This window comes from Coregonus lavaretus (assembly GCF_964263955.1).
Source record: "Coregonus lavaretus genome assembly, chromosome: 13".
NCBI classification, from domain to species: Eukaryota; Metazoa; Chordata; class Actinopteri; order Salmoniformes; family Salmonidae; genus Coregonus; species Coregonus lavaretus.
The window spans coordinates 30,780,556-30,804,871 of NC_140000.1; the positions used below are offsets into that span (position 1 = coordinate 30,780,556).

At 45.9% G+C, this 24,316-nt stretch overlaps 1 protein-coding gene across 1 annotated transcript; it reads left to right on the top strand.

The window, feature by feature from the left end:
* Positions 1–10,191: 10,191 nt before the first annotated feature.
* Positions 10,192–13,713, top strand: LOC311140569 (nuclear factor 7, brain-like). The gene is made up of 6 exons (XM_084175685.1): positions 10,192–10,606; positions 12,098–12,193; positions 12,284–12,514; positions 12,616–12,638; positions 12,715–12,842; positions 12,939–13,713. The coding sequence occupies exons 1-6, from the start codon at positions 10,214–10,216 to the stop codon at positions 13,463–13,465; spliced, it is 1,398 nt and encodes a 465-aa protein (XP_084031811.1). The 5' UTR covers positions 10,192–10,213; the 3' UTR covers positions 13,466–13,713.
* The last annotated feature ends 10,603 nt before the right edge of the window (positions 13,714–24,316 follow it).

Genomic DNA, 24,316 nt, shown 5'->3' on the forward strand with positions numbered 1-24,316 from the left:
GCTTGGCTGACTATATCAAGGACGAGTTGGTCTCCCATGAACAGCCTTCCACTCTTGATGAAGCCATCGCACTGACTGTCCGGATCGACAGAAGGATACAGACCCGTCGTCGTGAGAGGGGGCGCCAAGGTCCACCAACTACCGGCATTCTGAGAGATCCGACTGGGCTCCTGTCAGCTACTGCCACTCACCCAAGTCAGCTTGATCAGTCTGAGCCTATGGAGATTGGGCGAGCCTCTCTCACTCCTGCAGAGCGCCAGCGCCGCTTCACCTCAAACCTCTGCCTCTATTGTGGAGGCGATGGACATCGTGTGGTAACCTGCCCTTTAAAAGCCGAAGCTCACCGGGCATAGGGGGAGTCCGGTTGAGCTCAATGACCATCCAGTCCTCCGACCGCAAACCCCTGCTGCAAGTTCACCTCCGCCTCTCTGACTCAACTCACACCCTGGCTGCTCTGGTGGATTCTGGCGCCGAAGCCAACATAATGGACATCAAGCTGGCACGCCAACTGGGACTGGAGAACCTCCGTTTGACACCTCCTATTCCTGCCCGGGCACTGGACGGACACTTACTCGGATCGGTCACTCATGTCACGGCCCCGGTCTTGATGGGTCTGTCCGGAAACCATCAAGAAACTATCCAGTTTCACCTGCTCCCCTCTCCAGGCCAACCCCTCATCCTGGGTTACCCATGGCTCCGCCGGCACAACCCTCAGCTCGACTGGGTGACCGGGGTGATCAGGGAGTGGGGAGAGGACTGCCACCGAACCTGCCTGCTTGCTGCCGCACTACCCCCTCGGCCAGTACCTACTAACTCCGCTCCTGACCTCTCCCATGTCCCAGAATGCTACCATGGTCTCAGAGAAGTGTTTAACAAAGCAAGAGCCACATCTCTGCCCCCTCACCGACCGTACGACTGTGCCATCGACCTCCTCCCTGGAACAGCCCCTCCAAGGGGCCGTCTTTATTCGTTGTCTGCTCCTGAAAGAAAGTCCATGGAGGATTACATCAATGACTCTCTGTCCACAGGATTGATCCGTTCATCTTCATCTCCGGCTGGTGCTGGCTTCTTCTTTGTGGGGAAGAGGGACGGATCTCTTCGCCCCTGCATCGACTACAGGGGACTCAACGACATCACAGTGAAAAACCGTTACCCTCTCCCTCTGCTCACCTCTGCTTTTGAGTTGCTCCAGGGAGCCACTGTTTTTACCAAGTTGGATCTCAGAAACGCTTACCACCTAGTGCGGATCCGGGAGGGAGATGAATGGAAGACCGCATTCAATACACCAACAGGCCACTACGAGTATCTGGTTATGCCTTTTGGCCTCACCAATGCTCCTGCTGTGTTCCAGGCTCTAGTGAATGATGTACTGCGGGACATGTTAAACAAGTTTGTCTTCGTTTACCTGGATGACATCTTAATCTACTCCAGAAACCTGTCTGAACACACCCGCCATGTCCAGCAAGTCCTTCATCGTCTTCTGGAGAATTCCCTCTACGCCAAGGCAGAGAAATGTGAGTTTCACGTCAAGACAGTGGCCTTCCTGGGGTACATAGTGGCAGAGGGAAGTATCCAAATGGATCCTGCCAAAGTATCAGCAGTCACTTCATGGCCAGTTCCGGAGAACAGAAAGAAGCTGCAACAGTTTCTGGGGTTTGCTAACTTCTATAGAAAGTTTATCCGGAACTACAGTACCGTTGCTGCCCCTCTCACTGCTCTAACCAGCACCAAGCAACCCTTCACCTGGACCCCAGCAGCCGACAAGGCCTTCAGTACCCTCAAGGTAAGGTTCACCTCCGCTCCCATCCTCCAGATGCCTGATGTGGACCGGCAATTCATTGTGGAGGTGGACGCCTCGGATGTGGGAGTTGGTGCTGTGATTTCTCAGTGGGCTGCGGAGGATAGGAAGCTCCATCCCTGTGCCTTTTTCTCACGTCGGTTGTCCCCCTCTGAGTGCAATTACGACATAGGGAACCGAGAGCTGCTGGCTGTGAAGCTTGCCTTGGAGGAGTGGCGTCACTGGCTGGAGGGGTCCACCATTCCATTTCTCGTTTGGACCGATCATAAGAACTTGGAGTACATCCGCACGGCCAAACGGTTGAACTCCAGGCAGTCCCGCTGGGCCCTGTTCTTCACCAGGTTTAATTTCACTCTGTCATACCGGCCTGGATCACGCAACACCAAGCCAGACGCCCTCTCCCGTCAATTCCAGAAGGATGACAACCCCTCCAAGGATCCTGTGTCGATTCTGCCAAGTCCCTGCATCGTAGCAGCTCTGACCTGGGCTGTTGAGGAACAGGTGCTGGAAGCTCTCCGTAACCAGCCCGGTCCCAGCACTTGCCCAGCTGACCGCCTTTTTGTCCCCGAAAACCTGAGGTCCCAGGTCGTTCAGTGGGGACATGACTCCCGCCTAGCTTGTCACCCTGGCTCCACCCGCACTTACAACCTGCTCGCCCAGAGGTTCTGGTGGCCCTCTCTGAGAAAGGATGTACGGGAATTCGTCCAAGCCTGCCCCATCTGCAACCAACACAAGTCGTCCTGCCAGCCCCCAGCCGGATTGCTGCAGCCCCTGCCTGTGCCCAGACGTCCCTGGTCTCACATCGCCCTTGACTTTGTCACGGGGCTGCCCCCTTCAAGTGGCATGACCGTCATTCTCACCATAGTTGACCGATTCAGCAAGATGGCACACTTCATTCCCCTCCCCAAGCTCCCAACCGCCAAGGAGACCGCCCAGGTGGTCCTGGAACACGTCTTCCGGATCCACGGACTGCCAAGGGATGTAGTTTCTGACCGTGGTCCACAATTCTCCTCCGCTTTTTGGAAGGAGTTCTGTCACCTGCTGGGAGCCACAGTCAGTCTGACTTCCGGATTCCATCCCCAATCCAATGGGCAGTCAGAGCGGGCAAATCAGGAGCTCGAGAAGGCACTGCGATGCATGACTTCACGCAACCCCCACTCCTGGTCGCAGCAATTGACATGGGTGGAGTACGCACACAATTCTCTGACCTGCTCTGCCATCGGTATGTCCCCTTTCCAATGTGTTTATGGATACCAGCCTCCTCTATTTGCCAGCCAGGAAGGGGAGGTTACTTGCCCATCTGCACTTGCTTTTGCCCGTCGATGTCGCCGCACCTGGTCACAAGCCCGAGCCACACTTCTCAGATCCGTTGCCAGCTACACTACCGGGGCCAACCGTCGGAGAATCCCTGCTCCCACCTACCATGTTGGTCAAAGGGTGTGGTTGTCGTCAAGGAACCTGCCACTCAGGGTGGAGTCGCAAAAGCTGGCACCTCGGTTCATTGGCCCATTCCCTATCATAAGAGTGATTAGCCCAACTGCTGTCCGGCTCCAACTGCCTAATTCCATGAGGGTGCACCCCACTTTCCATGTGTCTAAGATTAAGCCCATTCATGAGAGTCCGCTGGTCCCTGCTGCGCCTTGTCCTCCTCCTCCACAGCTCGTCGATGGTGGTCTGGTTTACACCGTCCGCCGCCTGCTTCGGTCCAGACGGAGGGGTAGGGGTCTCCAGTACCTCATTGACTGGGAGGGCTATGGACCTGAGGAAAGGACCTGGGTGCCAGCTAGTCGGATTGTGGATAGGACTCTCATCACCGCCTTCCACCAACGGCATCCTGATCAACCTGCAATCCGTAGGGGCCGCCCCAGAGGGATCCCTAACCGTCCTGCCCGCTCGGCTTCCTGTCCTGTGCCTGATCCTGTCTCGGGACCTGTCCCATCTCCCGACCACGGCCCTCCGGCTTCCTCCGAGGATGAGGACGTTCGCTCGGACCGTTCGGAGGAGTTCTAGCCCTCCTCCGGCTCCCCTCCTCCCGCCCGGCGTGGTGTTGCTCTTGGGACTTCTGGGGCCGTCCCTTGGGGGGGGGGTTCTGTCATGAGCCCTCTCACTCCACCGGGTTACCACCTTAATTTGTTTCCACTATCTTCCACTTTGCTCACCACTCTCTCTCTACTCAGCCTAACTAGCTCCACCTGTCCCTGCTCTGCTCGGCTCTAATTACTCTGCCAGCTGCGCTGCATTACCCACTAACCTCTCCCAGTATTTAAAGTCCTGTCTTTCAGCTCTCCTTTGTCAGATCGTCTGCAAAGCTCACACCCGGAACCTGTTTGCTCGCGCTTCTGGCTCACCCTTGTTTTGTGACCCCGGACCTGCCTGATTCTTGGATACTCTTCTGCCCCAGGAAAACCAGACCTGCTTTCTGCCATTACGACTCCTGACTACTCTTCGACCCCGGTAACTCTGACCAGCCTTCTGCCTTGCTACAACGTGTTTGGATTTCCCTTGAACTGTACTTCTGCCTTGTTTCATCCGCCCCGTTGTGTCTGTGTTTCCTCCCCCCCAGGACTTCTGGACCACCAACCACCGGCGTCATCGGACGCATCGCTGCCACTGGGGGGGGGCACAGACCCAGCACATTGGACGGAATAACCCCTGGAGCCTTCACTCACTCCCTACTTCCCTTTCCCCTTAAGTTTAATAAACTTTCTGGTGTGACGCAATTGTGGTCCTCTTGTCGTCTGTCTGAACCGTGACAATACACCCCTAACACAGATACTCCTGCTTTTATGTCGAAAATGATAACTCTGTTCAATGAGCATTGTGTTTCCTTTGGAGTGTTGGCCGGAGATTTTAATTGTACCCTGAACCCAACCCTAGACAAATCATCTCAAATCACCACCACAAATCCTAGATCTGCAAAGATGTTGAACTCTCTTACTAAAGAGATGGGACTGATAGATATCTGGAGAGAGACTAATAGCTCAGCTATGGACTATACATACTACTCTAATGTCCATAACACCTACTCCCGTATAGATTACATTTTTATCCCAAAGAGTTTCATAAATTCAGCCACGTGTACAATCGGACCCATAGCGCTTTCGGATCACGCCTTTGTCCACCTCCGCTTTGACCTCTGCAAAAACATCCCGAGATCAAAGAGCTGGAAATTCAACACCTCCATGCTGTCAAACGAAGCATTCCATACATTGGTAACTACATGGATAGACAACTACACACAAGACAACAAAGATTCTCCTGTTTCTCCGGCCACAATGTGGGACGCTGCTAAAGCCACACTAAGAGGTCATCTAATTGCATATGCTTCCTCTAAGAAAAAAGCAATGGAAGCACACAGGCTAGATCTGGAGAGGGAGCTGGAACGCTGTGAAAAAGTACATAAACAATCCCCAGACAGCACCTCCTGGAGTCAACTTAAAGCAGCCAAAGCCAAACTGAATTTGGACTATACTCTGGAGATTAAAAAAAAAGTTTTCTTTACTAAACAGAAATACCATGAGTATAGCAATAGGCCTAGTAGATTGCTTGCTTATCAATTAAAAAAAGAGCAGTCAGAGCGTACAATTATGGCTATCCGAACAGCAGAGGATGAGGTCACATATGATCCAAAAAAGATCAATTTAACTTTTCATGATTTTTACTGCAAACTATATACCTCTGAGAGAAAACACACGGAGGCAGAACTCCACTCCTTCCTAGAGGGAATCTCGCTACCTAAACTATCAGAGACTGACCAAGAAGATCTCAACTCCCCCTTCACTCCTGAGGAGATCCTGGAGGCAATTACCTCCATGCCACCTAACAAGTCCCCAGGCCCAGATGGATTCCCCAGAGAGTTCTACAAAGCTTTTTGGCCCCAGCTTAGCCCTATTTTCATGCCAATGCTGGAGGATTTTTGCAAAAACGGAGTTCTCCCAGACTCAATGCACACAGCTCGCATTACAGTGTTGCTCAAAAAAGACAAGGATCCCCTATCCTGCTCCTCCTTCCGGCCCATAAGCTTGTTGGATTTCGACTACAAAATAATCACCAAATTGCTCGCCAAAAGACTAAACACTCTTCTTCCCAAAATAATAAAAGCGGACCAGACGGGATTTATTAGAGACAGATACTCTTAGTCTTTTTGATATTATTGATCAAGTAAACGCACAGAAGACCCCTGTCCTGCTGGCTTCACTGGATGCTGAGAAGGCGTTCGACAGGATGGAGTGGAGCTTTCTGTTCTCAGTCTTAGAGAAGTTCAACATGGGCCCAAACTTTATTAAATGGATCAAATCACTATACTCTCATCCAAATGCCATGGTGACTACTAACGGACTGAACTCTGACAGATTCCCTTTGGGACGGGGCACAAGACAAGGGTGCTCGCTGTCCCCCCTGCTCTACTTGTTGGGGGCGGAGCCTCTGGCAGAATTGATAAGGAGCAATCCAAGTATTATGGGTGTTCCTGCAGGCGGCCTGCAGCACAAGATTTCGCTTTACGCGGATGATGTCTTGCTCTACATATCCAACCCTGAGAAATCCCTTCCTCCCATCTTAGATACAATTGCTCAGTATGGCACGTTTTCAGGTTATAAGATTAATTTTAACAAATCCACTGTCTGCCCTCTCAATATTATACTCACCAGTTCTATGAAGACACTATGCCCATTCCAATGGAAGACACAGGGGTTTCAATACCTTGGGATATTCATAACACCAGATCTGAATAGGCTTTTCAAAGAGAATTATCTTCCACTCCTGGATCAAATCAAGAACAACCTCCAAACCTGGATCTCCCTCCCAATTAGCTTAGTAGGAAGAATTAATGTAATCCGTATGAACATCCTCCCTAGACTGAACTATTTATTTCAGATGCTCCCATGCTATCTCCCAGCTTCCTTTTTCAAAACAATTAACCAAAGCATCACCAAATTTATATGGGGCAATAAAAAACCTAGGATCAAGCTTTCCACTCTATCGAAACCTGAATCTAAGGGTGGTCTTGCCCTTCCCTCCCTTCAATTGTACTACTGGTCTGCCCAAATCCGCAACATGCTAACATGGATCACAAACAGACAAGAGTCAACGTGGAGCCAGATAGAAGCCCAATCTTGTGGTTCATTGCCACTAAGCTCAACTATATTCATTGATAACTTTAGTGAAGTGGGCAACATAGCCAAAACATTTGTGATTTACAGTACCCTACGAGCGTGGAGGGACTGTAAGAAATACTTGGGCATCTCCTCCCAAATATGTTCTCACTCGCCTATAGTAGGCAACCCAGACTTGCCAAAAGCCCTGAGAGATGCCAACTTTAATCTTTGGCATACTCTAGGAATCAGGACCTTTTCAGACCTATTTCATCAGAAGACCACTACACTGAAATCCTTTCAAGAGCTCTGCAATGAATTCAATGTGCCAAGATCCCATTTTTTTAAATATCTACAAATTAGACATGTCATCTCCTCATTTACTTCCAAGAGGAGGTTTAGAACTCAGTTGAATGAAGTTGAAACCCTTCTTGTCACAGCACAATCCATTAAAGGCAAAATATCCTATATCTATAGACTCCTTTCTGAGAAAGGAGGATCCTCCTTTACTCCTTTGAAAATAATATGGGAAAAGGACCTTGGTCTGACTATCAGTGACGAGTTATGGGCGGAGGTTTGCGACAGGGTATACTGCTCCTCTACTAATGTAAAAATGAAAGAATCTAATTACAAATTTTTGTACAAATTTTATTACACTCCCCTGAGACTCCATAAAATGAAAACAGACATTTCTCCTAATTGTAATAGATGTACCTCTGAAAGTGGAACCTATATGCATGTATTTTGGAGCTGCAGAGAGATTGCCAGATTTTGGCAATCTATACATACTGCTGCACAGAAAATACTAGATGTACAGTTTGATATGACCCCGTGTCTCTATCTTCTTAATGCCCAGCAGGACTTTGTTCTTGATCCTGACAGAGAAAATTTGCTCATGACCATTACATACTTTGCTAAGAAATGTATTCTTCTATTGTGGGCCTCTAATACTTCTCCTACATTTAAAATGTGGATTGACCAGATTGTTGACTTTCTCCCCCTTGAAAAGCTCACTTATGACCTCCACAAGAGACAGCCCAAGTTTGATAGACTCTGGTCTCCACTACTCAACTATATTTCAAATTGGACAGAGTGAATGGGGGAATCAGGGAGATGGGCAGATGCGTGTTGTGTAAGGTGCTGTAAAACCTAAAAACTAATTATTGGCTCGTCATCTCAGCTAAGGCTGGAAATAGCTAATAAGAACCTTGATAGTGCTGCTGCAAGTTCTATAATTTAAATTTTGTTATAATTATTATTTGTGTGTGTATGTATGTATGTATGTATGTATGTATGTATGTATGTATGTATGTATGTATATATATGTATGTATATATATATACATATATAAAACATTTTTTTTAATTATTATTATTATTATTATTTTTTTTTTTTTTATTCACATCTGTGAATGTGGAATGTGTTTGGTTGGTTGATTGAAAACTTAATAAAACTTTAAATTGAAAAAAAAGAAGTCACATAATTAGTTAAATAAAGTCCACCTGTGTGCAATCTAAGTGTTGCATGATCTGTCACATGATCTCAGTATGTATACACCTGTTCTGAAAGGCCCAGAGTCTGCAACACCACTAAGCAAGGGGCACCTCCAAGCAAGCAGCACCATGAAGACCAAGGAGCTCTCCAAACAGGTCAGGGACAAAGTTGTGGAGAAGTACAGATCAGGGTTGGATTATAAAAAAATATCTGAAACTTTGAACATCCCACGGAGCACCATTAAATCCATTATTAAAAAATGGAAAGAATATGGCACCACAACAAACCGGCCAAGAGAGGGCCACCCACCAAAACTCACGGACCAGGCAAGGAGGGCATTAATCAGAGAGGCAATAAAGAGACCAAAGATGACCCTGAAGGAGCTGCAAAGCTCCACAGCGGAGATTGGACTATCTGTCCATAGGACCACTTTAAGCCGTATAGAGCTGGGCTTTACAGAAGAGTGGCCTGAAAAAAGCCATTGCTTAAAGAAAAAAATAAGCAAACAAGTTTGGTGTTCGCCAAAAGGCATGTGGGAGACTCCCCAAACAAATGGAAGAAGGTACTCTGGTCAGATGAGACTAAAATTGAGCTTTTTGGCCATCAAGGAAAACGCTATGTCTGGCGCAAACCCAACACCTCTCATCACCCCAAGAACACCATCCCCACAGTGAAGCATGGTGGTGGCAGCATCATGCTGTGGGGATGTTTTTCATCGGCAGGGACTGGGAAACTGGTCAGAATTGAAAGAATGATGGATGGCGCTAAATAGGCTATAGTGCAAAATAATTACAATTAGTATTCACACTGGAATGATAGATGTGCAAGAGATGATGTGCAAATAGAGATGCTGGGGTGCAAATGAGCAAAATAAATAACAATATAGGGATGAGGTAGTTGGGTGGGCTAATTTCAGATGGGCTGTGTACAGGTGCAGTGATCGATAAGGTGCTCTGACAACTGATGCTTAAAGTTAGTGAGGGAGATAAGAGTCTCCAGCTTCAGAGATTTTTGCAATTCGTTCCAGTCATTGGCAGCAGAGAACTGGAAGGAATGGCGGTGTTGGCTTTGGGGATGACCAGTGAGATATACCTGCTGGAGCGCAGACTACGGGTGGGTGTTGCTATGGTGACCAATGAGCTAAGATAAGGCAGGGATTTGCCTAGCAGTGATTTATAGATGGCCTGGAGCCAGAGGGTTTGGCGACGAATATGTAGTGAGGACCAGCCAACAAGAGCGTACAGGTCACAGTGGTGGGTAGTATATGGGGCTTTGCTGACAAAACGGATGGCACTGTGATAGACTACATCCAATTTGCTGAGTAGAGTGTTGGAGGGCTATTTTGTAAATGACATCGCCGAAGTCAAGGATCGGTAGGATAGTCAGTTTTACGAGGGCATGTTTGGCAGCATGAGTGAAGGAGGCTTTGTTGCGAAATAGGAAGCCGATTCTAGATTTAATATTGACTTTGGGGGGGGGAGTGAATAGTTATGCACGCTCAAGTTTTCAGTTTTTTTGCATCTTCAAAGTGGTAGGCATGTTGTGTAAATCAAATGATACAACCCCCCCCAAAAAAATCAATTTTAATTCCAGGTTGTAAGGCAACAAAATAGGAAAAGTGCCAAGGGGTGTGAATACTTTCGCAAGCCACTGTACGTCCAAGCCTGAGTTTCTGCACAGAGGCAGAGTGAGTTTTGTTTCTGTTTTGTTTCTTGGTAACTCTTGTGGGTGGAGTCCATTTCAACCATATAAACATGCCCTTTGATCCAGCCACAACTCACATCGACGAGGAAGGAATAGCACAGATGATCCCTGTGTGTGAAAAATAATGGCTGCCAGTTTGTCTCTCTTGGAGGAACACCTCTCTTGTCCCGTGTGCTGTGACATCTTCAGGAACCCTGTGGTCCTCAAATGCAGCCACAGCTTCTGTGAGGAGTGTCTGCAGAAATACCGGAAGGATATGGAGAATCCGCTGTGCCCTGTATGCAGGAAAGAGTGTTCATCTGAGGAGCAGAGTTTAAGCCTGGCCTTAAAGAGTCTCTGTGATTCCTTACAGAAGGGGAGTGAAAACATCAGATCTGATAACTGCCAGCTGCATGGAGAGAAACTTAAAATCTTCTGTTTCAACGATAAACAGCCCATCTGTGTTGTCTGCTACACATCAAAAAAACATAAAGGTCATGACTGTTATCCCATTGAGGAGGCTGTGCCTGATTTGAAGGTGGGACCATTTTATAAACGTTTTGTTTACTTTGCTTTTATTTAACTGGCAATGTATCTCACTCAGTGACGAAACCAATTTCTTAATCAGCGTTATTTTGTGAGTTGAGTGGACTTTGAGCTGAATTTGAAAAGGCTTGTTGCGTAAAATTACAAATGAATGTTTGCCTGTGGAAGGCAATGACAAAAGACACTTCACAAACACACTTTAATCTTTGAAGTTGATGTGGAGAGCACAGCACCAGAGAGCATGGAAACCACTATCTACTCTCTTTGGCAGCACGATTTCCCAACATACAGTGGGGAAAAAAAGTATTTAGTCAGCCACCAATTGTGCAAGTTCTCCCACTTAAAAAGATGAGAGAGGCCTGTAATTTTCATCATAGGTACACGTCAACTATGACAGACAAAATGAGAAAAGAAAATCCAGAAAATCACATTGTAGGATTTTTTATGAATTTATTTGCAAATTATGGTGGAAAATAAGTATTTGGTCAATAACAAAAGTTTCTCAATACTTTGTTATATACCCTTTGTTGGCAATGACACAGGTCAAACGTTTTCTGTAAGTCTTCACAAGGTTTTCACACACTGTTGCTGGTATTTTGGCCCATTCCTCCATGCAGATCTCCTCTAGAGCAGTGATGTTTTGGGGCTGTCGCTGGACAACACGGACTTTCAACTCCCTCCAAAGATGTTCTATGGGGTTGAGATCTGGAGACTGGCTAGGCCACTCCAGGACCTTGAAATGCTTCTTACGAAGCCACTCCTTCATTGCCCGGGCGGTGTGTTTGGGATCATTGTCATGCTGAAAGACCCAGCCACGTTTCATCTTCAATGCCCTTGCTGATGGAAGGAGGTTTTCACTCAAAATCTCACGATACATGGCCCCATTCATTCTTTCCTTTACACGGATCAGTCGTCCTGGTCCCTTTGCAGAAAAACAGCCCCAAAGCATGATGTTTCCACCCCCATGCTTCACAGTAGGTATGGTGTTCTTTGGATGCAACTCAGCATTCTTTGTCCTCCAAACACGACGAGTTGAGTTTTTACCAAAAAGTTCTATTTTGGTTTCATCTGAACATATGACATTCTCCCAATCCTCTTCTGGATCATCCAAATGCACTCTAGCAAACTGCAGACGGGCCTGGACATGTACTGGCTTAAGCAGGGGGACACGTCTGGCACTGCAGGATTTGAGTCCCTGGCGGCGTAGTGTGTTACTGATGGTAGGCTTTCTTACTTTGGTCCCAGCTCTCTGCAGGTCATTACTAGGTCCCCCCGTGTGGTTCTGGGATTTTTGCTCACCGTTCTTGTGATCATTTTGACCCCACGGGGTGAGATCTTGCGTGGAGCCCCAGATCGAGGGAGATTATCAGTGGTCTTGTATGTCTTCCATTTCCTAATAATTGCTCCCACAGTTGATTTTTTCAAACCAAGCTGCTTACCTATTGCAGATTCAGTCTTCCCATAATTATCACTTGTAATCTAGAGTGAAATCCAGGATGTGGTTTCCACTTTGAAGAACAAACTAGAAAACAAGAACACAGCCAAGATGGGTCATCAAAGCTGGGTGGAGCACATAAAGGTAACTATCATAATACAATTTAAGCAACATAATAATTGGAGTGAGCATTTGAGCAACGTTGAAAGGTGAGTTGAATATTTTCTTTTGTAGGGCCAGGCCCAATGTGCAGAGGAGCAGATAAGGAGGGAGTTTAAGAAACTCCACCAGTTCCTAGAAGAGGAAGAGACAGCCAGAATAGCTACCCTGAGAGAGGAAGAACAGCAGAAATCTGATGTGATGCGAGAAAGAGCTGAGGCATTGACCAGAGATATCACAACCCTTTCAGAGACGATTGTAGTTATCGATAAGGAAATGGAAGTTGACAATATCACATTCCTGCAGGTAAGGGGTCTGTCAAAATGTTATAAATCCCAATGTTGTGAAACTGTTTCTCAATGTCGCCTGATATCAAAAGTGAAGTTTGTCCTCGTTCTTTTTTATAGAACTACAAGGCCATACTTAACAGGTAATTCCCATTAAAATAGTGTCTAAATATTTATAATTTTTTCCATTCCACTGACGCCATCCATTTTTTACCATAGAGCCGATTGCACATCCCCAGATACTGAAGATACTGAGATAGTATCAGGAGCACTGATTGACATGGCCAAACATGTGGGATCTCTCAAGTTCAAAGTCTGGGAGAAAATGCTTGAGTTTGTTGACTACAGTGAGTGCATTTTCCCCCCAAAATGGGTTTCTCTACTGTATGTCTCCTACCAATATAGTTCAATATTAATATACATTTCTGCACATATCCCTATAGCTCCTGTGACCATGGATCCGAACACAATGTCCACTAAGTTCGCACTCACTGATGACCTCACCACTATGACATACTGTGATGAGAGGCAGAGTCTCCCAGACAATCCCGAAAGGTTTCATAATGTAGGAGTGTTGGGTTCTGAAGGGTACAGTAAAGGCATCCATTACTGGGACGTGGAGGTTGGAGATAATGATAACTGGATCTTAGGAGTAGCCAAAGAGTCCATTCCACGCAAGACACAAGTCAAAATGGAGCCTCAGAGTGGATTATGGATCATCAAATACATCAGTGGGAAATACAAAGCAGGTATAAAATCGCACGTCCAGATCAAGGTAGATGAGAGCCCACGAGTGATCCGCGTACGACTGGACTGTGACAAAGGGGAGGTGATATTCTGCGACCTCAACAAGAACACTACTCTGTACACCTTCAAAGACAAATTCACGGAAAAGGTGTTCCCATACTTTAATAGTGGAAGTAAGATTTGCCCACTGCGCCTTTTTATAGAAGGGAAAGGCGAAAACTAGCTAAATTGCCAGGGTCAAGTGAGGACAACCTTTACAAACATATGTCATTACTTTATGTACTGACATTAGCTGGAGGGTTGTGAAAACTGTTTATGACTCAAACTCCATGTAATTAACAGTAAGACTTGCCTTTGATAATAAGACACACTGCTATCTCAGAAGTAATTAACAAGTGTTTTAAGCAGTTGATACAGTATATAAAAAATGTAATGTCAGTAATCAAAATAAATAATATCTGTAAGTTTCAATTGCATCTGCCTAGTCATTGAATTCACACTTGAATTTACACATTAATAGAAAAAGTTTGAATGTACTGTCGTTAAAGATATCAACCACTAGATGGGGATATTCAGCTATATAGATATCATTGTTGCTCAATGCCACACTGTAAAGTTTGCATACAGTCAAAGAGTAGGTTCCTCTGAGCTGAGGCAAAACCTTGTAAAAATCATACAATTACAATACACATTGGGTTTCAATGAGATACAGGTGGATGGGGAAAGTGGTCTCACCCTATAGTTTTATGAACGTCTGAACTTGGATTTCATTTTTTGATAAGTGCACAGGACAGTTTCAGTGGGCAGTTACTAGATAGGTCCAGTGGCGACCCATCATTCAGGGCAGTTTAGAGCCCCACCTGTTTTGTTGTTGCCTGTTTTGCATGTTATTTTGGCATTAATACATGTCACATATTAGTTTGCAAACAATGTAATAAAAAATATAAAAAATAATTGAGTTCATAAATCCACATACAAACATGGTCTCTTTTTTGCTTTCTTTAGTAAGGCAGCTCCAAAATGCAGGTGTTTCAGCCTAGCTCAGTGCTTTCTGTGGGGGTGGGGCAGCCAGCGGAAAATACAGAGCGTAGGGGTTGGTAATGTTCTCTAGTTGTGCCGTGATTGGCTCAGTGTTCTTTCAGTCATGGGGACACTACGTCACCACAAAATATACAGATAGCGCTTGAAAATTCAAGCCCCTTAGGTGCTGCCATAGAGTTGCATTAGAAGTGCCCATCCAAGAAGGCTCAAGGTCATTGGCCACAGATAAAATGACGTCAAATCACGTTATATCTACAGTACAGTAGCTTTGATTGGACTGATCATGTCAATATCATACTTTCAAAATCTTAGCTAGCAAGCTAGCCGTCATCATCATGAATCAAGTCGACAATCTACTGGCAAATCCTTTTCAATCCTTGTCATATGCAGAGAAATAATGAAGATAAATTATAGATAAAACGTATAGGTGCTCATTGGACATAAACATTACACAACAAGTTGGAAATCGCAAATTCAACAATGAGTGGTTTGGAAGGAATCAGTGACTAACTGCAAGCATTGCAAAGCAATCACTAGCCTGCTATTCAGTGGAGTGGGTGTGTGGTCCAAGTCTGGGTTTAACGGTCTCTTTTCCAATCTTAAAAGGATCAACATTCAACATTGGCCATGCTGTCAATCCAGCATGACTTCTGCAGCGCTCAAAACAACTGGAAACTTGGAACTGGGAAATCTTAGACTTCAGTGAGTTCAAGACAACTGGGAACTCGGAAACAAACAAGCTCCGACTGGGAAAATACGTTTTGAACGGTCATCCAACTCGGAATTTTAAGTCGGGAACTCGGGCCTCTATCTAGAACTCCGACCTGAAGATCACTGACGCCATCATGAATCAACCTTGTTTTTTTCACAGTTGTATTAAAAGCACCATAAATCCAGAGAGTGCCAGACATTGATGACAAAGTTTGATGACAAAATTTGCCCATGAAGAACCACCGTGCCACATTCCTGTTCAAGTGAGCACAACAAGGTGAGTCCAAAAATGTATTGTATGCTGCTGCATAAATTATGTAATATGCCAGGGGGATATGTACAGTGAGGGAAAAAAGTATTTGATCCCCTGCTGATTTTGTACGTTTGCCCACTGACAAAGAAATGATCAGTCTATAATTTTAATGGTAGGTTTATTTGAACAGTGAGAGACAGAATAACAACAAAAAAATCCAGAAAAACGCATGTCAAAAATGTTATAAATTGATTTGCATTTTAATGAGGGAAATAAGTATTTGACCCCCTCTCAATCAGAAAGATATCTGGCTCCCAGGTGACTTTTATACAGGTAACGAGCTGAGATTAGGAGCACACTCTTAAAGGGAGTGCTTCTAATCTCTTCTTGTTACCTGTATAAAAGACACCTGTCCACAGAAGCAATCAATCAATCAGATTCCAAACTCTCCACCATGGCCAAGACCAAAGAGCTCTCCAAGGATGTCAGGGACAAGATTGTAGACCTACACAAGGCTGGAATGGGCTACAAGACCATCGCCAAGCAGCTTGGTGAGAAGGTGACAACAGTTGGTGCGATTATTCGCAAATGGAAGAAACACAAAATAACTGTCAATCTCCCTCAGCCTGGGGCTCCATGCAAGATCTCACCTCGTGGAGTTGCAATGATCATGAGAACGGTGAGGAATCAGCCCAGAACTACACAGGAGGATCTTGTCAGTGATCTCAAGGCAGCTGGGACCATAGTCACCAAGAAAACAATTGAAAACACACTACGCCGTGAAGGACTGACAACCTGCAGCGCCCACAAGGTCCCCCTGCTCAAGAAAGCACATGGCCGTCTGAAGTTTGCCAATGAACATCTGAATGATTCAGAGGAGAACTGAGTGAAAGTGTTGTGGTCAGATGAGAAAGTGTTCTGTCTCTCACTGTTCAAATAAACCTACCATTAAAATTATAGACTGATCATGTTTTTGTCAGTGGGCAAACGTACAAAATCAGCAGGGGATCAAATAAATTTTTCCTCACTGTATACTGTAGCTAAGAAAGTAATACTAAGTGTATGTTGTGTAGTAAGCTGTTAGTAGCCCATGTGCCTCACCCGAATAATTTGGTATATTTTCCCCTCATAATTTAGTCTACTGTTCTGACTTGGTAGTGCACATGTAGCCTATATACTGTTTTAGAGAAATGTAATCATCAAATATTGTGAGAGCTTTCATTGTCTGCTTATATCCCCCTTTATTTATCATACGGTTCTGACTTGGTGTACAGGGAGAAAACTGTAAGAACGGCCCATGTTCTGAATTCTGTCGCTGTACATTTCAAAAGTGCTGAACAAATAGGTATATTGACTACGTCCGTCCTAGTGTGCTCATTAATGTCTTAATCGAAATTACGGATTGCCTCTTATAGTTTGTACATCTCAATTGTCAGTAGAAACCACATTTGTTTAAGCAAGTCAGCCATATCAGCTATGTTTTTTTTAAAGGCAGTAAATGAGGCCGAATGAACTGTTTCGCTGCCAGACAAGGCTCCGCTGATAGCCAGGTGTAACAGTGGTAAGGTGTCGGGACAGCTTTATGTAGACCCTAACAGTTTGTAGGCACTGTTTGTCACCATTATAGTGCAATTAATATATTGTTTAGTGTTGTGTTGTGTAGTGGCTTTGCTGGCATGCATATTATAATTTTTTTGCCCCACCAAGATTGACATGCTAAAATAGCCACTGGATAGGTCAGTTATTGAGGTGGGGTATAGTTAGTGTGAGGTGTTGAGTTGGCCTTACCAGGTGTGCGTTGAGCCTCTCGCTGGCAGAGTCAGGCATCCCCCACATTGTCTTACTGGAGGACAGCCTCAGGTCTGTGTTCTCCAACCACTGAAGAAGGTCCTGGATCTCCATGGTAACATATTGGACCTAGGGTAGAAGAAAAAAAAAATCTCTGAAAACCATATTTATAATCAATTACTAATCTGTTATGACAGTAATATTCAGACACTCACCCCTAGAAGGCACCACAGCGCAGATAATCATTCAGTACTGTGGACCAGTGATATCGCAATGTTGGGAGAAACCTAATAAGTAGTTAGGCCTAAGACTTCTAATAAGTTTGGTATCTCTTTGCATATGTGATAGTGAATGAGAAAAAGAGATGAAGGGATCATGAACAATAACCTTTAATTTGCCACTTGGTCTATTCCCCATTCTCAATCTCTCCACACCTGACTGAGGTTGTTCTCCAGCTCTAGCTGTCTGCGCTCTGTCTCACAGCGGACAAACTCCCAGCGTTCGTTCAGCTGCTCCAGCCGCGGCTGCAGACCGTGAGGGCTGTCCCCAGTCCCTGGATCCAACAGGCCCCGCCCCGCCTGGTTCAGAGACTCCACCGTACGCACGTGGGACATGACGTCATTACGCAGCACCTAGAGTAGTAGCACACTTGATGACATAACTGTAATACACTTGATATTTGCCTACCAACCAATCCAATAGCATTGTCCTTCCTCAAACACACATACACCCATAGGTGTCAGAAGCTTTAAAATGGCATAGATCCCAATAAATTGTGTTGATTCATTTAAGTCACGAACCTTGTGTTTGGCCAGCTCTATCTCGCAGGCCTGCAGGTCGATGCTGATTGGCCGACTGCCCTGGAGGAGGTCGGCTGTGTGGGAGAGCCAGGTGTGCAGCTCATCCAGAGTGTTCTGGAACTGACCCAGACCCATCAGGGCACACTCCAGCTGATGCTACAACCACAAGTAGTGAAAACACATTAAACGCATTGTCAGACCTCTTCAATACCATAACCCTAGCCATTAAAAAAGACTGAACAGCCATCGGTTTCCTGGACACAGACTAAGCCTTATCCTGGACTAAAAAACATCCTCAATGGACATTTTCCATTGAAAGTGCTTCTTAATCTAGGAGTAGGCTTAATCTGTGTCTGGGAAACCAGTCCCAGCCAATTGAATTCCACATATTGATGAGTGATTGAGTGGAGTCTGACCTGTCTGCTGACGGTTTCTGCCTCCAGGCTGTCCCAGCGCTGTCTGAAGTCACACAGGGGAGAGACAGAGCCGGGACGCTCAGAGCCTGGAGACAGCCTGCACACAAAACGGTGATTCAGGCTCTCGATCTCGATCTTCTTCTGGTATAGCTCCCGTTTAAACTCCTGAGGAGAAAGGGCACAGGTTTCATATACTTTACGGAGCTGGCAATGTAGAAAGAACTGTCAGATTCAGCAAAAGACTAAAAGGCTTAAAGTGAGAATTATGGAACGTCTTGCTTATTGCTCCCATGATAAATGATTGGTTTGAGGTTAGGACAGAGTGGGAGCTCATCGGTGTGTTCTGTTTGTGTAGAGTAGACTCACCTTGAGATCACACAGCTGCTCTTTGACTGACTCCAGGTCAGTTCCTACCAAGAACTCCTCTGTTGATCTCAGCTCTGCTGACTTGAGCCACTCGAAAAGCCCCTGTGGAAAAACAAGAAAGTGATCGTTTTTATATGCTTAAAACATAATTCATTCATATACGCACAAGTTTGTGTCACAAAAGACTATGAATAGTTGCTATGTATTTTGAGGTGGTGAAATAACTTCCATACTGAACAATGAAACATGCAATCCTGCTGACTTGTACAAGTGGCGACACTGAGGCTGGCTTCCCAGACCTCGGGTATAGACCGTCTCTCACAGTTAACACCATCAACACCATTTGTTTCCCATTGGCAGGGAAGTGCACAGTCTGTCAGTCACTCATCACCAACACTACAGGGAGCTAGAGTCTGGTTTCTGCCATTGCAATGGACATAAAAGACTAGTGGACTTCTTTGTTGGCTGAGTGCCACTGCGCTGGGGGAGTTAAGAGGAGAAGCGGTAGCCAAGCAAAGCTATGTGACAATACGGATATGTTAGTGACCAGCTCCCACACACAGACACGCACAAACGCACGCACGAATGCAAGCACGTACTACGCACACACGTACCTGCATGGTGTCCTGGTAATGTAGAGCCATCTGTAAGGATTCCTCCAGCTTTTTGTGACACTCGCTCCAGAGTTTACTCAGGTTGTTCCATGTGCAGTAGAGCTTAGGAGTCAGTGATGTAGTTGTTTAGAAACACATTGAAAAATGATGGTCTTACGGAAAATGAATATTAACATAAATGTTAACTCCTCTCACTCCTCACCTCATCTAAGCTCTTGGTGACATCCGGTTTGTCTGTATCCCCACATGCTGACATCAAGTCCATTCCCAGAATGCCAAGCGTGTCCAGGTCCCCCTGTAGACTGTCGATGTCCTCCCTGAGTGTCTGTAAGGCGATATAGTCAAGGTTGAGAGACCCCACAATGGAATCAGTAAGAAGGGAGATAAATGGTAGCAGGCAGCATAGAGTACATTAGTTGAAATGGATCGTCTTGGACCGTCTTAGCACCTGACAAGATGAAAAAAACACATTCACTGGAAATTGTACTGAACTATTTCATTCATCTTGAGCAGCTAAGGTCAAACCAACAGCTCCACCGTCCACAGTTACCTGCATGGTCTCCAGGCTCTGGCGGATGGTCTCTGAGTCTGTCCTACTGGCGTTCAGGTCCAGGACAGCCTGTTGGGCATCGTTCAGGCCGACTGTCACGTCACTAACATCGCTCCAGAACTTGAGGGCCAGGTCCAGCAGGTTGAGCAGCCAGCCATCTCTCTCCTGAGCCTGCCTCTGAGCCTCCTCCCACAGCTGGCACAGGCTGGACACCCGCTCCTGGATCGCTGGGGAGAACACAGAATACAGTCATTATAATACATTGTATTTTAGTCATTTAGCAGACAACCACATATCACAATCATTGCAAGTCACAGTGACATCTCTGTATTTTCTCTCATAGTATCACTGGCTGAGAGAAATTACTTTCTCTACACACTCCAAAACAATTAGACCCATTGTAGGTAACCTAGGCAGCATCTGTCAAAGGTGTTTCAGGATAAATTAATGATACACACACACACACACACACACAAGCAAAACACCTGCTATGTATTCTCCCTCTCCAGATGTGTGCTGCTAAACAGAAAAGTTTCATATTGATTTAAACAACTTGCACAAAGAAAGTTACACACCCTTTATACTCCCAACCATTTAATGCAAAGAACCAACATTTTGGGCACTTTGTGATGAGTGTACCTGTGCCGATGGAGGCGTCCCCAGCTGCCTGTGTGTTGGCCAGGAGCTCGTCAGCCTGGGTACGGACACTCCCCAGGCCTAGCTCCAGCTTGGAGAGCTCAGCCAGGGTGTGCTTGTTGTCCTGTAGCTGCTCCTGGATGCGTGGAGTCCGGCCCTGCAGAGATGCTGGGGACTGCATGTGGCCAAGCAGACGATCCAGACTCTCTCTAATCAGCATCATCCTCTCATTCAACTACAGAGACAAGAGATCATTGTGTTACTGTGTGTATGTGATGGTCCAATGTTTTCATGTTTCTATGTGTATAGTCTCTTCTCACAGTGTGTAGAGTCTGGCGAGACTACTATGTGTACTGTATACATGTACCATGTGTGTGTCTTCATGTGTGTGTGTCTTTATGCTTGTGTGTGTGGGTGCGTGTGCTTCGGATGTGTGTGTTTGTGTCGCGTGTGTCGTCATGCAGCAGTGTGTGTATAACTGTCACCTGTGTGTATCTGGGCAGGGACTCTTCCAATAGATTGGCAGCCTCTCTGACCCTGTCTCTGATGGCCCTGTGCTGCTCCTCAGCCTCTTTGGCGCTATGACAAAATTCCTCCCCCTGGGCGGGGCTAAGCTCTGACAGACGCTTCCCCAGCGAGCACAGCCGTGCTATCAGAGGTCTATGCTCTGCTATGGACTCCCTTAGGCCCTTGGTGAGAAACGGTTAGTGGTCAGATAAATAGATCCTTGCACACATAGATCTGGGTTGTATTCATCAGGCACACAGTAGTATAAAGTTTTGCAACTGAAAACTAAAAGGACTGTTTCTTATTGGACAAGTTCAGGTAGTTCCTCCCCGTTTTCTTCCATTTAGTAACTAATGAATATGACCCAGATAACGTTTTTGGTATGGTAAAGGAATTATAGAGTGCACTTAAATGGCTATGTTTGAAAAACGAGAAGTCTCATTTCTATCCCTAAGAACTGTTGAAGAAGGTAAAACAGGTCACATTGTCTCACTTTCCATTAACTACCTAGGAGAATAGAGATGTCTTTATAAACCTGTGGGAATGTTCAATGTTATCCTTTCAGGAAGTAGATTAAAGTACACTAACGGAGCCAAACAATCTAAAAGGGAAGAATAGTAGAACAGCACATTTGAGCAGAAAACGGAGGGGGAACTATAAAGTATAAAAGGGCATCATTGTTGAACAGGGGGAAAATAATTGGCACTCCACTCAGAGGCAGGTCTCTGCTACCTGTAAGAGGTCCTGTTGTTCTCGGAATGCCTTGTAACTAATGGTGCTCAGGGAGAGCTGGCCAATGAGCGCTTGGGTTTCCTGTAGCCATGGTGACACCTCAGCGAGACCCTCAGTGAATTGGACCAAGAGGGACTGGGCATGCTCCAGCTGAAGGACCACATGGGAGTTGGTGGCTGACGTGGTGTTGCATTGTTCCTGTAAGGCATCCAACGGGGTCTGGGGAGATAGGATGACAACAGCTTTCATTTCACCTGTATGCTATTAGCTTGTCTTATTTGTTTGAAAGTTTTATATTCAGATGATATCATGGGTAAGATGGTACAGTATGTACCTGCAGATCCCCTATTTCCCCTTCATCACCGTATGTCTGCAAGATTTCAGCGATCTTCACCATCTTCTCAATGTTGAACTTGTGTTGCAGAATCTCCACTGCAAGGATCTTCACGTACACAACACAAAAGCATGGCATATTTTACAATCTAAAATTAATGCAAACGTACAAGCCTTCGCAAACCAAGAAATATTTTCAAACTTCACACATCATCAGACCTCTATACAAATCTACATAGGTGGTTGTAGAACAAAACAAAGCATATGTAGAGGTGGGTGAACAGGCTTGTATAGGGTGGCCCTAAGGGACAAAGTAGCTTTTAAAATGTAGTTCCAATGGGTCTCTTCACCTTCTGTTCATAGAGTTGGGCAGAGATAAGGTCAGGCTCCAGATTAATGGCTTTGAGTTGCTCCAGGCTCAAGGCAGTGTCTCTGAACCAGGCCATCTCCTTCACCACAGCCTGCTCCAACTGACAATAACACACACATACAGACAGGTTAACAAAAGTACACATTGCTGTCTAGTTGAAGTGTGTGCAGAGTTCCTACTACTTCTTCCTTATCAGAAGATTATCAATATTGCCTAAATGCACGGGACCCAATGAGTAGTCGTGACTCGTGAGTAAGCAGTCCATCAACTTCATATCAGTTATGGTCACAGGCAACATTGCTAAGCCCTGCCTCTTACCCTCTGTCTCTCTGCAGCACATAGCACAGTGTCTCCACCCCCAGTCTGCCCCCCAGCAGGCCCCAGCAGTTCCCTCTCGATGCGGCCCAGCCACAGGTGGAGGTCTTCCTGGCTGGAGGTGCAGCGGCTGGATGCCTCCAGGGCCTGCTCCAGTCTCTGCAGCACGTCACTACTGGTCAGGCTCAACACCGAGCAGCGTATCCTCAGGCTGTCTACACGCTCTTGCACCTGCTGGGCTTCCTCCTCTGTGGGGACCACACCAACACAAAGACTACTCTTAGCATGTGGATAATCTTAGCATTCTGGTACTCTTAGCATGTGGATAATTTTAGCATTTTGGTACTCTTAGCATGATGGTACTCTTAGCATGTTGGTACTCTTAGCATGTTGGTACTCTTAGCATGTTGGTACTCTTAGCATGTTGGTACTTTTAGTGTGTTACCACTATTAGTATGTAGCACAGGTTGTTGGTGGCACCTTAATTGGGGAGAACGGGCTCGTGGTAATGACTGGAGTGGAATTAGTGGAATGGTATCAAATACATCAACCACATGGTTTCCATGTGTTTGATGCCATTCCATTTGCTCCGTTCCGGCCATTATTATGTGCCGTTCTCCCCTCAGCAGCCTCCTGTGGCATGTAGCCACTTTTAGCATGTTGCTACTTTTAGCATGTCGCTACTCATGTTGTTTCACTTTGCTAGGTAAGCAATCTGTTGATTAATTTTGTGTATTGGTAAGGGTAAACATTTACGAACACATTGATTTTGCATTATTCATTTTTTTTTACATTTTTTTTTTTTTTTACATTTTAGTCATTTAGCAGACGCTCTTATCCAGAGTGCATACATTTTGTTTTTCATACTGGCATTTATGTTACCTGAAATATTCTCCTTGAGATCATGACCGCTCTGTTGAACTTTCACCAAGTCAGCGTTTTTCGCCTTGATCTCTTCCACCACAGCCTGAGGGGTATGACAAAATAATGTCAGACATTTTGTGTCAGACGATTTCTCCGCCCACCAGCCTCCTCTGCTACATAAACATACAGTATATGGCACAGGGTATAGGCCTGCATACGGAAGAAAAGTATTCATTGATGATGTCCTACCTTGGCTTGCTCTGTAGCCTCGGGGAGGTGTAGCATTTCCCTCTCAGCATTGCGTAGCTCGGCCAGGTCCTGCTCCACAGAGATGAGCCATTGCTGCAGGCTGTCCACCCTCTCATGGAAGAGCTGGGCCCTGGGCAGGATGAGCTCCAGACTGCCCCGCCTGTTAACACCAATGCACAACATCCATTACATTACAGCTCAGCCCACGCTGCCAACGGCATGGTGGCATAGCATAACATAGCAAAGCGAAACACAACATGACATAGCATAGCAAAGCATAGCATAGAATAGCATAGCATAACATAACATGAAGGGGGAGCCCCACAGTTCAATGAGCTGACCTGTTCACTGCATCTACCAGTAAGGCCTCCCATTTGTGTCTGAGTGTGGAGAGCTGGACTCTGGCCTGCTCCCCCTCCTCCCCTGGGAAGGCCTCGGCCATATGAGGGCCCTCCAGCATCATGGTCTCCATACTACGCCTCCGGTCCTCCAGGAGACGCTGCAGGAGCTGTAAGATGATAATGGATAC

Bases quoted from the DNA above. Each gene is read 5' to 3' on its own strand.
- LOC311140569 (XM_084175685.1), top strand. From the start codon at position 10,214: ATGGCTGCCAGTTTGTCTCTCTTGGAGGAACACCTCTCTTGTCCCGTG. The intron at 12,515-12,615 runs GTAAGGGGTCTG...TCTTTTTTATAG, and splicing joins ACAATATCACATTCCTGCAG to AACTACAAGGCCATACTTAA. The intron at 12,639-12,714 runs GTAATTCCCATT...TTTTTACCATAG, and splicing joins TACAAGGCCATACTTAACAG to AGCCGATTGCACATCCCCAG.